The following is a 14,792-nucleotide window of genomic DNA, read 5'->3' on the forward strand; positions in this document are numbered from 1 at the left end:
CGATGGAATATGGGGAGAGCGGAGTTGACAGCTGGTTCCTGAACTGTCAGCTCTGGGAGCCCGTGAGGGTCACCATGTGCTGTGGCCCCACTGGCAGTGGGAGGGACTCCAGCCTGGGGCAGAAGACAGAGGAGGAGAAGTCACTAGAGAACATAGGCACTTGCTGGACCCTGGGTCTTTGAGCATGAGCCACATGGTCCCCTCTATTTTCCAGAGGTGACAGATGTTTTTTTTAAAGCACATGGTTTCAGGACCAGTCTATGGTCTCAGCCACAGTCCTCTGCCCACAACCTATTTGTATGGATGGAAGATCAAGACAGACTGTGATCTCAGGTCCACAACAAACTCAGAGTTACACACACACACACACACACACACACACACACACACACACACGCACGCACACAAACCCCACAGAGTCAAGGACTTGCAGAAGCATCAGGCCAGGCCAGCCTGAGTTTAATATTATTAGGAAGGGGACCCGATCCAGAAGGGATGTGACTTCTGAAGACAGTGATTAACGTGTGGGATCTATCACTTTTCCCACAAAGAGGGGGCTCTGGGTTTCTGATTCAACAATCATGAAAATGAAAGGGTGGTCGAACTTCACTTGAGGGGGCAGAGACATGGGGATGGCCTCCACCACAGTGACTCCTGCAGCCTCTGTTCCCCTCTCATCTAAGGTCAGCACAGCCTTATGCACAGCCTGTGGAGAGAGAAGCAGAGGCCAGTTGAAGGTAGGGTGATTGCCATTCCTGGCTGGAGCTAGATCTCACATGGGACTCACCTAGGGAGGACTTCACTAGGGCATGTGTCTCCCTCCGACTCTTCCTGCTCGTCTCCCAGCCCCCTCTCATGGTGATCGCCTAAGGCCTCTCCTCCTCTCCCTCTCTTTGCCTGCCTTGGTCCCACTCCCTTCCGTTCTCCCTTCCTGATTCCATCTCTCATGGCCTCGGATGCAAGCTCATAGCTTCAAGGAGAGGAACTTCATGTCCTCTACATGAGAGTCCCTGTCCGGTGTGTAGCTGTGAGCACATTGTGACAAGGGCTTTGAAGATGACCTTTGATGTCCAGACTTTTAAGACCATCCTGCCCATTCTGAACTGCCTTTAATTTCTCTGAACAAGTGGCCTGTTTGGTTGAACTCATAATCTCAAATGGTTATTTCGCTGATAGTTCTAAATATCAGGGATGGATATTCAAGAGCACTCTCTTAGGTCACCAGGCCTCAGAATATATATAACATATATAAACTAAGTACAATAATTAAATTCTCCAGATGATGATGAAACTAAGGATTGGGCAGCACTTCAAGGAAGGGCCCATAATTCCATCTGCATAAGAAGACCCTCCCAGCCGATATTTGACTACACCCTGTCCAAGTGAATCCTGGCAGTCCTTAGAAAAACCTCAGCTTGGACTCTGCCTACATCCCTTTCCTCTTCCCCCAGCCTTGCACTGAGCTACCCACACACCCTGTGCTGCTCTACAGACACCCAGGGCATCAGGACATCACCATGGCTAGGTAACATCACCTGGCTAAGCTTCAGGGGAGCATCCTCTGTGATTCCAGAGAGATCAGCTTCATTGTTGAAGACCCGGGTGATGCCCAGTGAGCTCAGGAGTGTCTTCAAGTTATAGGTTCCAGAGATGGACAGTTTGGGGAAGTAGAGAACGGCTGACCTGGTGGGGAGGTAAGAGTTAAAGTTACAGGAGTGTCATGGAACTTCTGGGTTCTGCCGAGATCCACCTAGTTGTGGAATTGTTTCTGGCTGGGTCTCACACGGAACATGCTACTACCCCCAGCAGGACAGGAAAGCATCTTCATGTGCTTCCCCTTTACATGGTCCCCTTATAGCAGAAGAGGCATTGAAATCTATGAGATTTCAAAGTTCAAGCTCCTGGAAGCCCCTGAAATGCTCCCCACCCCCTCTGAGAAGTCCTTCCGGCAGATTCAGAGTGTATACACAGGACCATGCTTCGCTATCCCCTGATGTGTTTGGTCAGTCCCTCCTCTCAAGCAAGGGTTACCCCTTGGATCTGATTCTCAGGGGAGATAGGGTCCATGCAGCTGAGTGACATTCCCCTCATCCTCACAGGACTGAAGGCTAAGCTCCCAGTTTCTACAGGCAGTGAGAAGGGCCCAATAGGGTCTTACTGGCCCTCGGAATCTGTTACCCATTTTGGTTTTAGCCTTATCTGCTTCTCTGCATTTTTATGGGCATTAGACCTAAGCGGAGGCCTGGCTGGGAAGCAGGGACACAGCCTCTTCCCATATCATCCTTGCCAGGACTTCCTTGTAGCTTGTGGTTTCTCACAGGCAGCAGAGCCTGGACTCAGAGTGCACAGGTCCTCTGACCTATTGAGTATGCTCTAGGACCACTGCGTCCTGAAGACCTATCAGCCCCACTGAGGACTGACAGGAATAGAGCCTTGCCCTGCAAGCTTGCCCAGAGATCTCTATTTCTAGTCTACACACTTCACTGTGACCTTGGGTTAGAGTCCACCCCGCTGCAAGCACTTTCTGTTCTTTGGGACAGTCAGAGAAGGTCTCTGTCTGGGGAGTCACCTTGTTTGCCTGTGTAGCAGGAACCGGGAAATGAGATCCTTGGTGAGAGTTTGCTCCAGATGCTGCATCTTGCCATCATCGGGCAGGAGGAAGATGGCAGTGGCGTTGCCCAGGTAATCCATCATCAGCACCCAGCTGGACAGTGTGCTGCAATAGTGCATGTCAAACATGCCCAGGCGGTTCATCATGGGCACCTTCACCGTGGTGGACTTGTCTACGTGGAAGTCAGCATCCCTAGTGTGCTCAGGATTGAACGGCTTCTTCCACTTGCCTGCAAGGGGGGGGGTGAGAGGAAACCTTAACCAGTGAGGTGGAGCCACAGGCCCTTGGCTTTTCATGTGCATGGGAGGGGGGGTCACTACTAGCCTTCTAGGCTGCCCAAGAACCTTGGTGAAGGTAACTCAGGACTATGGGAGGACTCAGACTCTGCAGATTACAGAAGCTGAGAACTACTCATCCCCCTTGTGCCTAGAAAATATCTTCCATAGTTGTTATATACTTATAAAAAGGTGAGTTGGGGTTATTAATGGAACGCTTGGCCATTCTATTTGCTAACTTCTTATCAGGAAGCACCTTAAGTCCCTTTCTACACCTAAGGGCTCAGTGCAGACACCTATCTGCTATATAAAACCACCACCATCAAGATTACTGGAGTGGGCAGTGGACTCCTCAGGGAACCACCACTAAGAACCCATCAGAATGGGTTAGAGTCTCAGGGACACATCAACAAGGCCGCTAGAGTGGGAGAGGCTCTCAGGGACCTGTCACCAAGGTCATTAGAGTGGACACGGGTCTCAGGGACCTAGAATCAAGGCTGTCAGCAAGAGAAGATCATCAGGAACCCTAACCCCACCTTCCTTTTGGATAGGAAGAGGTAAAAGGGTTGGGGAGGAATTGACACCTGCCCTTGTCAGAGAAGTGCTGGGACTTGATCCATGCTAGCTTGATATTCTGCTCCACAGAACTCTGCTGGGAGTCAGGGAGTCATGAAGGCCAGAGCAGCTCCTGGTTTTGACTCCAAGACCTCACTCAGGTGATGTCTCTGGGGAGTCTTAACCTAAGTACTTCCAGGCTGGAGGCCGTGCTTGGGATGATAGTTGATCAGGTGCTTATGTCCTGCACACTGGGTAACCTCACTAATTCTTTCATGCCCACACAGCAGTCAGCTAGCTTTGTTCCATGTAATATGGACAGCCACACCCCAAGCAGGTAAAATGTCTTGTCCAATATCAAGACTAATAGACAGTAGTGGCCAGATTTAAGCCCATGTTTCCAGAGCTTATAATGGTATGCAACAGAAGGGTTGATCGAGTACGCTCCCTGCAACAGTACTCTCTTCAGACCATCACAACCAGGATGGTTGGTTCTAAAGCTGGGGAAGGATTGCAGGTTCTATGACTCTCTTTGTAGGGGAGCACTAGGACAAAAACGGCTCTGATCAATCCTTCAAACAAGTCAGGGGATTTGATTGAAGCCAATCTCTAAACTTAATTGGTGATTTGAAAGATGCCAGAGTTTACCCATCAGAGAGTAGGGAATGTGATAGGACAGTTCCACAGCCTGGAATGAGAGCTCAGAAACTGGTTCCTGAGACTATGTATGGGTGTCTCCATGGACACCAGCTCAAGCTGGCTATCCCATCTTACCTTTAAAGAAAATGTAATTCACCAGGGCAAAAACCGTGTCTTCGTCCACGTGTTTCATCAAATCAACTATCTTTCCTTGGGTTCCCTTCTCTACATAATCATTAATTGCTTTCTTAGCCTCTTCTGAGTCGGCAAAGTTGACAGAGAAGGCTTCTGCATGGTAATTGTTCTTGACCTCTTCCTGAAACTTCTCCACCAGCTTCAGATTCTTGTTGACAAAGAGGCCATTGCCTGTGTTCAGCTGCAGCTCATTGTCTGGCCTGTTGAGAGTTTGGAGGAGGTGATGGAAGGCCTTGTGGATGTCAGCCTCAGGTATCTGTGTGAGGTTGAACTCCAGGCCCTCTAGAATCTGTGTGCGAGTGTCACCCTTGCTCCCCAGGGAGAGCATAGCGAAGGCTGTGGTGATGCTCATAGGGGAGAAGAAGATGTTGGACGTATTGGATTGATGGACCAGCTCCCGGTATAGGCTGAAGGCAAAGTCTGCCAGGTTTGAAGAAATCTTACGGTAGGTTGGACACTGGTCCTGCTGGGAGGTATCTGTTTCTTGGGCATCCTCAGCCAGGAAGCTGGGGGCCAGGCAACACAGGCCTGCCAGAAGCAGGAGCCCCCGTGAGATGGAGGGTGCCATTTTCCTGCAAGACACAGAAAGAGATGCAAGGTCAGGGCTGTGGCAACTCCCATCTGCTACCATTTGACACAATATAGAAGTAACCATGCTCTGGTAACAGGCACCATGCTCAGCACTGTTCTGAACTGCTATCTTTGAGGGGGAAAAATGTATCAAAAAATGGAGACAGTTCTGTGAATAAAGCACTTGTTAGGAAGTGTGAGGATAGGAGTTTAGCTGTCATACAGACATAGTAGCTATTTGCAATCCCAGCCCAAGGGGTGGAGGTGGGGTATCCATGAGGAAAGCTGGTTGTCTTTGCTAGCCAGAACCTCAGAGAAGCTTTGTGAGACGTTCAATGAGGTGGACAGTGGTTGAGGAAAACACCCAACATCAACTTGAGGCCTCTATACACACATGCACGTGTGTTTCCACATGCATGTGTGAAAGCAAAGTGAGATCAGATAGGATGCTGTCCATCTGCCCAATGCTGTCCTGAGCACTTACATGTGTGAACTCCTACGGTCCTGCATGGAAGCTATTACTACCCTTCAGTTTGCTGGGAAGGGAGATGTTGAGATATACATTCGAAGTTAGTGAGTGGCCACACAGCAGATCTACATTGCACTTATAGGTGGTCCCATTCCTCACCAGTATTCTCAACAGTTCCATTTCCACCTCAGATGATCTTGAGGCACAGGTCTCTGCCCCATTTTGTAAGGAAGAAGCCAAGGTACAGGGTAAGAAGTGGCCTTGTCGGTAATTACAAGAGGAACACTGTGGTCCAGCCTAACAATCATTTGAAGCTGGAAAAAATGATGGGAACTCTCAAGAATCCACGTGGGGACCTCGGTCCCCAGGGAGAACATACTGATGTTGTGGTGATCCTTACAGAAGAGGAGATGAATGTCGGTAGCCTGGGTACACAGAGAAGCCTAAGGTTGTGAAGAAATAACCAGGAGGGCTGCAGAGATGGCTTAGGAGGTAGGAACACTTGGTGCTCTGGAAGAGGACGTGCAGTTGACTCCAGGACTTCCAATGGCAGGCTACAACCATCTGGAACTAGTTTCAGGGCATCTGGAGCCTTCCTCTGGCCTCCACACAGGCACCCCCCCCACAAATGTATAGAGAAGGAGGAGGAGGAGGAGGAGGGGGAGGAGGAGGAGGAGGAAGAGGAAGGAAAGAGGAATGCAGGGGCTGTCCACACTCAGTCTCCACAAGGAACCTCAGTTCCTAGTGGCTTACCCTGAAAGAGGGACTGTGTGTGCTCTGCTCTGTAACCCTAAACCCAGACTGGCCTCATCTCTGGCAGCCTATCTGCCACCTTGCCACTATCTCAGTGCTGGAAGAGCAGAAATTAATGCCTCTGCTCTAACATGGGATATGTGTGTGGTGGAGTGATCTATCCATGACTGCCTCAAGTTCTAACCCAGGCTCTGTTACTCTCCAGCTGTGTGAGCCAGGAGAAATCATTTGATCCTTGTTTTGCCTTTCCTACAAGGTGAGACCAGGAGAACTCAGGGCACTAAGTCTCTGCATCAGACCTTCCATGGACAAGCTCTCAAAGGGCAGTCTTGGGGACGGAAGGGTGGCAGATGATGCAAACTCAAATGCTGGAAAGAGGAGCAGGGGAGGGCAATGTGTTATATGGCTGACGTGAGGCAAGGCTTGGATTGCACCAGAGAGGGCAAACTCTGCCTGGAGATGGCCAAAGTCAAGATCACACCCCCAGCCCCAGCCTCTCCAGCTCTACGGAAGTCTCTTTTCTCTAACGTGCCCGCAAGCTACTAGTCTACAAGCTCATGCTCTCTTCATAGTTGAGGCTGCATCTATGATGACTGTTCAGGCCACCATACCACATAGTTAGCTATTAATTCAATAATGACAACACCATCCTTTTTATTTTATTCTTTTGATGTAATCTTATGGGTCCCAGGCTAGCCTTAAACTCACTACCTAGCTGAGGATGGCCTTAAACACCTGACTTCTACTTCTACTTCTGCTAGAGTGCTGGGGTGATGGGTGTGTACCACCATGACCTCTTTATGTAGCTCTGGGCTTCATGTGTGCTATGTTAACCCTCTACCAAGAGAGTCACACTCCCTAGACCCATAGCTAGAATTATCATCTTACTATTGGAACCCTCAAGTTTGGGATCTGAAAACCCGAAGGGGGAAAGTTGAAGACGAGAAATATTGAATTTTGCTTGCCCTTGGCCTGCCAAAAGTATCTTTCCAACACCAGAGCACAATGAAGAACAGATGTGTCTCTAGCTGCACTTTCTGCCCTTTGGTGTAAATAATTTGGAGAGCTGAACACAGGTTGCATAGTACACATCGATGTTTTCTTAAACAAGTTGGTGTGTTAGAGTTGGCGATGACACTGAGTTTAGTTCTGTATATTTCCATTCCTGATGTTTTTGTTACTTCTTGTTTGGATTTTGGCGAGCCCTGTGGAAATTCCCCACCTCCATCAAGAGGCTGGGCCTTCACAGGGTGGCGAGAAAACAAACCAAGTGACCTCAGGCCAGAGGCTGACAATTCAAATCCTGATGTGGCTGTCACTATTCACTAGGCACTCAACAGCATTTGGGAAACACAGCCCAGACTGTGCAGCCTAGGTTATATGGAGTGCATCTGGGGAGAGCTAAGAGAAAGATATGCCCTGTGCATGTTTGTGCAGGTGCTGGCACACGTATGCACATACGTGTAGAGGCCAGAGGTTTTCCTCAGGTGTTGTTCCTTAGGTGCCATCCAACTTCTTTTATAAAACAGTGTCTCATTGGCACTGAGGCTGACAATTCAGCTAGGCTAGCTGGTCAGCAAGGCAGAGATCCACCTGCGTCCATCTCCCCAGGGCTGGGATTGATTGTAAAAGCATGCGTCCGTACATGGCTGGTTACTTGGATTCTAAAGAGCAAACACTGGTCCTCATACTTGTGTGGTAAGCATTGTACTGATTGAACTATTTCCTCATCCCAGACATTGGACTCAGTTCCAAGGACCTCTGTTTAGTGGGAGTGAGATGGCGCATTCTGTTTGGGAGCTGCTGAGCTTCAAGAAGGGAGGGCCAGCATGCGGAAGGAGAGAGGCCCTGCAAGGGTGATCACGCTCTCTCACATCTTTTCCTTTCCTTACTACCTTTCTGATTTCCTCCTTTGATGGTGAAGGGTCTGAAGCCTGGAGAGACAACCTCCCACTATCCCCGACTGACACAATAGGCATGGGTTTTAGACTTGGGAATGTCAGGACTGGGTCAAATAGTTGAAAAGAAACAACTTAAGTGGGGAGAGGTTTGTTTTGGTGGTGGTTTGAGGGGGATTATGGTACTTCATGGTGGAAAGGCATGTTGGTGGCAGCAGCTCAAAGTGGCTGCTGGCTCTCACCTCAGAGGGTGAGGAACCAGGGTAGGGAAGGCCAGAGCTCAGCTCTCTGTCTCTGTTTCATCTTGTCTGGGACTCTCACCCATGGGATGGAGCACCCACGTTTGGGGCAGGTTTACAATCTCAGGTAATCTAGTTTGGAAAAGGTCTTTAGTGTTTGGCTACTGCCTTAGGCATTTCTTAATCCGGTCACTTCCGTAATGGATGTGAACTGTCACAGGCAGTGACTCTGGTCTCAAGTGTTCAGTCAGATATATTTTTGCATCCCATCCTGTTCCTTCAAACCTCAGGGTCCTGAGCCCTGCTTTCTCCCTGCTGACCCGCTATGACCTCCCGGTCCCTGAGCCATAGAAGACAGATAACAGGAGAGGAAGAAGAAGCTTAAGAACTTGTAGTGTAGGGACAGAAGCCTAAAAGCTGAATACCACACATGATGTCATTCTGACTTCAGAGGCTGATGGGTGTGACCTCTGGGAGGCAAGAGAGAGGCAATGCCTCCCCTTGCTTCATTCTGTACCATTCCGGCTAGGAGCATAAAATGAGCAGTCCACCTAGAGTAACCCAAGCAGACCTAGAGAATCAACTGTAGCAGGCCACAGTCTGTGGGAGCCCAGCTCTGCCACTTACTGCCAGTGACCTGGGGCAAATGACCTCATTTCTTTAAGCCTCCTGTTTGCACAGAGGAGTCTTCTAAAGAATGGGCGAGGCAGGAACAAAGTCACGATTAAATAGCACAGACAGAAGGACTCCTACTAGGCAATGCCAGTCCTGGGTCAGGTGCAGGTCCCATCACCCCCACATGCACCATCTGTTAGCAGACATACACTATGCAAACAGAAGTATTAACTGCAGTCCTTTTGGACATGCTCACAAAAGGTGTTTTATACCCAACTCATCTAACTTTCCCTTAACATCAGTTCCATTTTATGTGGAGAAAAACCGAGGTCCAGACAGGCTAAGCCACGTTCTCAACCCCACAGAACCAACTGGGAAGAGAGCTGGTGTTCAATTCCACACAGTTTAGTTCTAGGTTTGAGCCCTTTCCTATGTATAAAACTGAATTCAGAAGACTTGAAACAGATGTCAGAGGACTGCTTGGCTAAATGACAAAGTCATTGGTGCTAAAACGACAGGTTCAAGGCCCGATTGCTTCTCTCTGTGTGACTTTATACCACTTACTTTTAGAACATCAGTTACCTGAGGAAGATTAAGTGATTGGTTCAGAGAACCAGTGTGCAAAGGTGTGTGTAGAGCTCCCAGAAGCACCCCTTTATTAGCCTACTCTGGCTTTTTCAGCGGTACCCTGGGAATCTGGCCACCTCACTCTTGCTTACATTACAAAACATCATGATGATAAACCAAATCCCTCCAACTCTTCATAGAGCAAGGCTGGCTGGGGGAGGGGGAAGCTCTTCTGCCTAATAGAGCAGAGAGGTTAGCAGCTATTCAAGCTACAGACCAGAGGGGAAGATGTCTTAGTCAGTGAGGTCAGGAGCCTGGAGTCTGGAGCAGCTGCCTCAGTTTGAATGGTAGGCTATGTTTGATTGGGACAAACTATTACCCTCTCAGTTTCCCATTTCCTTATCTGTAAAATGGGGATAACACAGTAGCCTCCTCCATGAGGGGGTGCTGTGGAGCTGAAATGAGTTACGCGAGTGCTTTGCTTAGATATGGGACACCTTAGCATGCTCACTCAGGAAGTTGGCTCGAGCCACCAAAGCAGTGTCACACACACATACAACACACATGCATACACGCACACATGCACACATGGAGATCTCAAAGGCTACTATGCTTGGGACAGCCACCCTGACCCACAGGCTGAGGCCCCAGTATATACATCTTGAGCATATATAGGCTGGAGAGGCCACCTTGAGAGCCACAGATCCCACTGTCCTTCTAGCCTTACCTTGCTTATCCACAATGCAGTGGGGAGGGGCTTGAAAAGGCCACACAGGAAAGGATAGAGAAGGGCAGGCACTGTATACATGGAAATGGCTGTGGCTGCACCTTGGCCCCTCCACGTTTTTGTCTCCTCTCACCGGAAGATACTAGCTATCTATTGAGCAGCATGGTTCAAGGGGGACTCCAGGGACTGATGCTCCCATGGCAACGGGAGGCCCAGGTTCCTGGGGTGCGATTAACTTTATCTTCCTTGTATTGCCCTGGTCCCAGATCTGCTGCCTGCTTGGGAGGTGCAGGGACTCAGGGGCCCCTCAAATATTTCCCAAGGGAAAAATATACTCACAACTTGTTGTCCCAGAGCTGGGGTGGTGACCAAGGCTGAGGAGACAGAGCCCTGTTCTAGTCTGTATTTAAAGAGTGGGTGTCAAGGGGGATCTGGGGGAGTTTGCTAGTGAATATTAACCAATGTCACCACAGTTACCGGTGGAGCAAACAGAGATGGGCTAAGTCCATCGATTGGGCACTGAGGTACCGCCCACACAGTTCAGGACAGAGCTCTGCTCTCTCTTTTCCTAAACCAAAGGAGACCTAAGCAAAGGAGGTAGAACATCCATCCCTCATAAACAGAGCCTCCAGTGTCCAAGGTGCATCTGGTATCCTTAGTCACACAGACTCCGGGAAGGCACCCCGTGACTGGTCTTGCACTCTCCTGGGGGAATGCTTGGGTTGCTCCCAATGCAAGTAAAATCAATATTTACTGAGCCTTCTGCTTCCAGATGCATGGGGCTGGAAATTCACTGTCTCCGCCAGGGGCTCAAAGTAGGTTATGTGCCCACCTGACAAATGGAGAAACGGGCCCAGAGCAGAGAGATTGCTCCTTCCAAGTGTAGATATGAATTCCTTGGTTCCTTTGCAGGAAAATGAGACTGACAGGACTTTCCTGACTGGAGCACAGTGCCCAGGGGACAGTCTAGGGGGCAGAGAATGGCTCTGTAAGGAAGAGCTGTGCTGCCCCTAGACAGGTTAATTTACTTCTCTGAACCATAGACATTTCCAGAATGGCAGACTGGATGCCAGCATGGCTACCAAGGATACATGAAGCTTGAGGAAAGAGTGCATATAGTAAGCCCCTTGTCTCAGTCTAAGAAGTCCTTTCCAGCCTTCCCCTCCCCTACCTTCCCCTACTTGGAACCATGCCTATTTCTAAGGAGCTAGGACGGGACTTTCCTTAGGGATGGGGAGACTATGAAGGAGACTTGCTCTGGGCCAAGGAGAGGATGGTCGCAGCTCTTGAAGGCCTGTCTGGTTTGGAGGAGGTCAGGGTTGAGGTCCATGGGCTCTGTATTCTGGTCCTTTCCAAAATTTTGATCACATCCTATCAGCCCTGTGATGGGCATGGGTGGTGAGTTCACCACCCTTCTGCTGCCCCCCAACCCCCATGGCCCCAGCTCGCCTGGCTCTTGGCCAGGTACAGCAGGATTTAGGTAGATAAATGAGGGTCAGGTGTCTACCTTCTGCCAGTCACTAACTCCCCTGTGATCCACCTTAGGACTCAGCCAAATGGATGTTCCACAGGATTCTACAGTGCCTGAGTTCAGACCTCAACCCATCAGACAAATCTTTTCACCTCCTGTGCCTCAGTTTACCCATCTCTAAGATGGGAACTACAACAGCACAAAGCTGCTACAAGAACTATATAGAGTAGTTCAAGGGAAACTTGGAGCCCAGTGCTCAAGGTATCCAGACAGCTATTTGGGATGATGTCCTTGTCAGTGGGTCTCCTTGGTGTCACTGGGTGGGGGTGGAGGTATAGGGTGGGTTGTATTCTATGGGCTTCCCCTCCAGGCATTATGTCATTCATTATCCCCTGTATATTTGGGGAGCCAGTGGAGGTATACCTCCCTCACAGAAAACAGCTCCGCTCTCTCCCACATCCCTTGTTCCCTTTACCCAGCACCTGCCTTTCTTCTGGTCCCTTGTGCATGGGGATATCTATCTCCAGAGTTTGGAGAACCAGACTGTGGTTGTGGTGCAATGCCGTCTGCACACCCAGAGCATATCTTCCTGTCTCTGAGCCTGTTTTCCCCATCTGTACAAAGGCCATTCTTGTGACCCAGCTGCCCCTCACAGCTGTTGTCCTTGGTGGACTACACCAGGTGCAGGTCTCTACTGTACCCCCAAACACTTCCCCCTCAGGCAGGCATCAGCCTGCAGCAAGTGGGATGTCCCAGCACTCTACCTGAGAATCCTGGCTGGACTCGGGGCAGCCACGCCTCCTGCACCTCTGGTGACTGCTGTTTCCCACTCTTTCTCAGGATCAGGTTCTTGGCTCACAAGGGTGTCAGGGAGCCAGTGTGCTAAGTGTTTCCAGTGTCCGTCTGCCAGGGAGAAGAGCAGCCTTGGGTGGCAGCTGGGAAGGGCAAGAGCTGGGGCAGGAAGGAGCCTCGCCCTGTGCCGGGAGCACATTAGACTAGCCCTTCCTGGCTCAAGCAATACTGGGTGCCACCTACTGCACTGGCTGTGTCCATGCAGCATGACCCAGCATGGGCTCATCCACACTGGCTTGTAAAAGAACTGGTCCCCTCTATAAGAGGAACCGAGGCCCCGGCTTAAGGATTTCACTCCCCTGGCATAGGAGGCCAGGCCTGTATCTCTCTAGGTTTCCTGGGATTGCAGCAGCAAGAGGGCTGAGCCACTCTTCTGTGCCCAGCCAAGCCCCCCAGCTTGCGACAGGGGTGTGCATGTGTGTGTGTGTGCACATGTCCATGCTGTATGTGAGCATGCATGCATGTGCATGTGTGTGTGTGTGTGCATGTGTGTGCAGGTGCATGTGTGCGTGTCCATGTGTGTGTTCATGTGTTGTGTGCACATTCTGTGCTGCCTGTGAGCATGTGTGTGTATGTGTGCGCACGCGAGTGTGCAGGTATGCGTGTGTGCACGTGTTTGTGCTGTGTGTATGTGGACATATGCATGTGTGTGCGCGTGTCCATGCTGTGTGTATGTTCATGTAAGTGTGTGTGCACATTCCATGCTGTCTGTGAGCATGCGTGTGTGTGTGTGTGTGTGTGTGTGTGTGTGTGTGTGTGTGTGCATGTGCTGCACAGTATGGGTGTATGGTCACACCCTAAGTGCATCAAGAGGGACAGGTGGTGGTCCAGGCCATCTGAAAAAGAAATGAAGAAGGCTATGAATGGAAGTCTTTGAAGTTGGGGCTTCAGGTGGAGAACCTACCAATTTTGGTCAGAAACCCTAGACCCAGTGCCCCCTTCTCTTCAGGACCAATATAGAAAGGAGAGTAGAATGCCTGGGGTGGGAAGACCCAGGCTACAGAAAGTCTTGTCCACTGGTTAGAATTAGAACTGTCTATGGCTACATCGAGGCTGATTTGGAGGTAAAAGGCTCTCACGATGATGCTAGGGAAACCCTGCACATGGTTCTGCCTAGATGTGTGGGGTGTGAGTATGTAAGGCTGACAATGGCCGGGCAATGAGCTTATCTACAGCAGAGAGAGGAGGGGAGGGTTGGGCTGGGGAAGGCAGGTGAGTTGTGTCAACGATGTAAAGGAAAGTGCTGGCAGACTTGGGAGTAGCATTCTGACAGGAGCATGGCTTCTCTCCCTCCATATCCCCCCCGCCCCCACTCTCACACATACTCACAGAGAGAGACAAATACACACATGTCCACAGAGACACACAGAGACAAAGACACACACACTGACCCCCCACACACACCCTACTAGTTGTCTGCTACAGAGCACTTGGCTCTGGCCTTGCCTCTACCACCCTTTTTGACAGACAAATCCACTTATGTTCCTTATGACTCGGTTTCCTCCTTTGTGAAGCACAGCTAAGAATGTCACTTTGGCCTTTGAGCAGATTGCAGGGTTTGCGGCATCTGAGCAGAACACCTCCTGAGTGTGGCCCCTAGCTAGGAGGGCAGCCCCCTTTCCCAGGTTCAACTTACATTCAAGCTCCAAATTACCCAGAAGGTCTTGGAGCCAGGCCCAAGGGAGCAGAGGGTGCTCACTTCCCTCCCAGAAGGCTCAGGGCTCAGTGTGCTTACCCAGTTTCTAACCACGTGTGATGGGCAGAGCATTTGAATGACTAACGCCAGGTAGACATGGTTGTGTGGAGGGCTTCTCACATCTCTGAGCCTCAGTGGAGGTGAAGTTTTCCTTCTAGTTGTCTTGACACTTGAACGGGACAGTGTTAGCCACTCTATTGGCGGAGTGTGCGCTGTATCTGACTTAGCAAACTGGGTGGTCCAGGTTTATCTTCTGATGGGGAATGGAGTCAGCTCAGGCTCTACCTGCACTTGGTCTCTTCCAACTTCTTAATCCCTTGCTTCCCTGTTTTGGTTTTGTCACATGTGGTAGCTTCCTAAGAAAGCATTTTTACTTTTTTTTTCTGGAACTATCTGTAGGCCATTCACAGCTTCTGTTTTTATTTCCCATTTTCCTCAGGTAGCAAAAGAAAGGTTAGTCTCTGCACCGTAAATAATCGTGCCATTGATCCCAGGAGCGGAGGATGAGATGCTGGAAGCGTCACTTCCTCTTTAAATTGTCTATGCTTGTGACTTTGTGTGTTGGTTGGTTTTTATAGCAAGCCCTTCCCATGCCTCAACTCTGTTCACCTGAAGTTCTGGATCAAGGACTGAAGAGATGGTTCAGCTGTTAAGAGTACT

The 14,792-nt window shown here is 50.0% G+C and overlaps 1 protein-coding gene across 1 annotated transcript; it reads right to left on the minus strand.

Annotated features, from left to right (window-relative positions):
• Positions 1–427: 427 nt before the first annotated feature.
• LOC116905377 (alpha-1-antiproteinase) lies at positions 428–12,505 on the minus strand. Its single transcript, XM_032908315.1, has 5 exons — positions 12,349–12,505; positions 4,216–4,847; positions 2,570–2,840; positions 1,536–1,683; positions 428–706 (listed from the first exon to the last, which is right to left on the minus strand). The coding sequence occupies exons 2-5, from the start codon at positions 4,841–4,843 to the stop codon at positions 518–520; spliced, it is 1,236 nt and encodes a 411-aa protein (XP_032764206.1). The 5' UTR covers positions 4,844–4,847; positions 12,349–12,505; the 3' UTR covers positions 428–517.
• Between the last annotated feature and the right edge of the window lie 2,287 nt (positions 12,506–14,792).

Source organism: Rattus rattus, chromosome 7 (assembly GCF_011064425.1).
Source record: "Rattus rattus isolate New Zealand chromosome 7, Rrattus_CSIRO_v1, whole genome shotgun sequence".
In the NCBI taxonomy this organism is placed as follows: domain Eukaryota; kingdom Metazoa; phylum Chordata; class Mammalia; order Rodentia; family Muridae; genus Rattus; species Rattus rattus.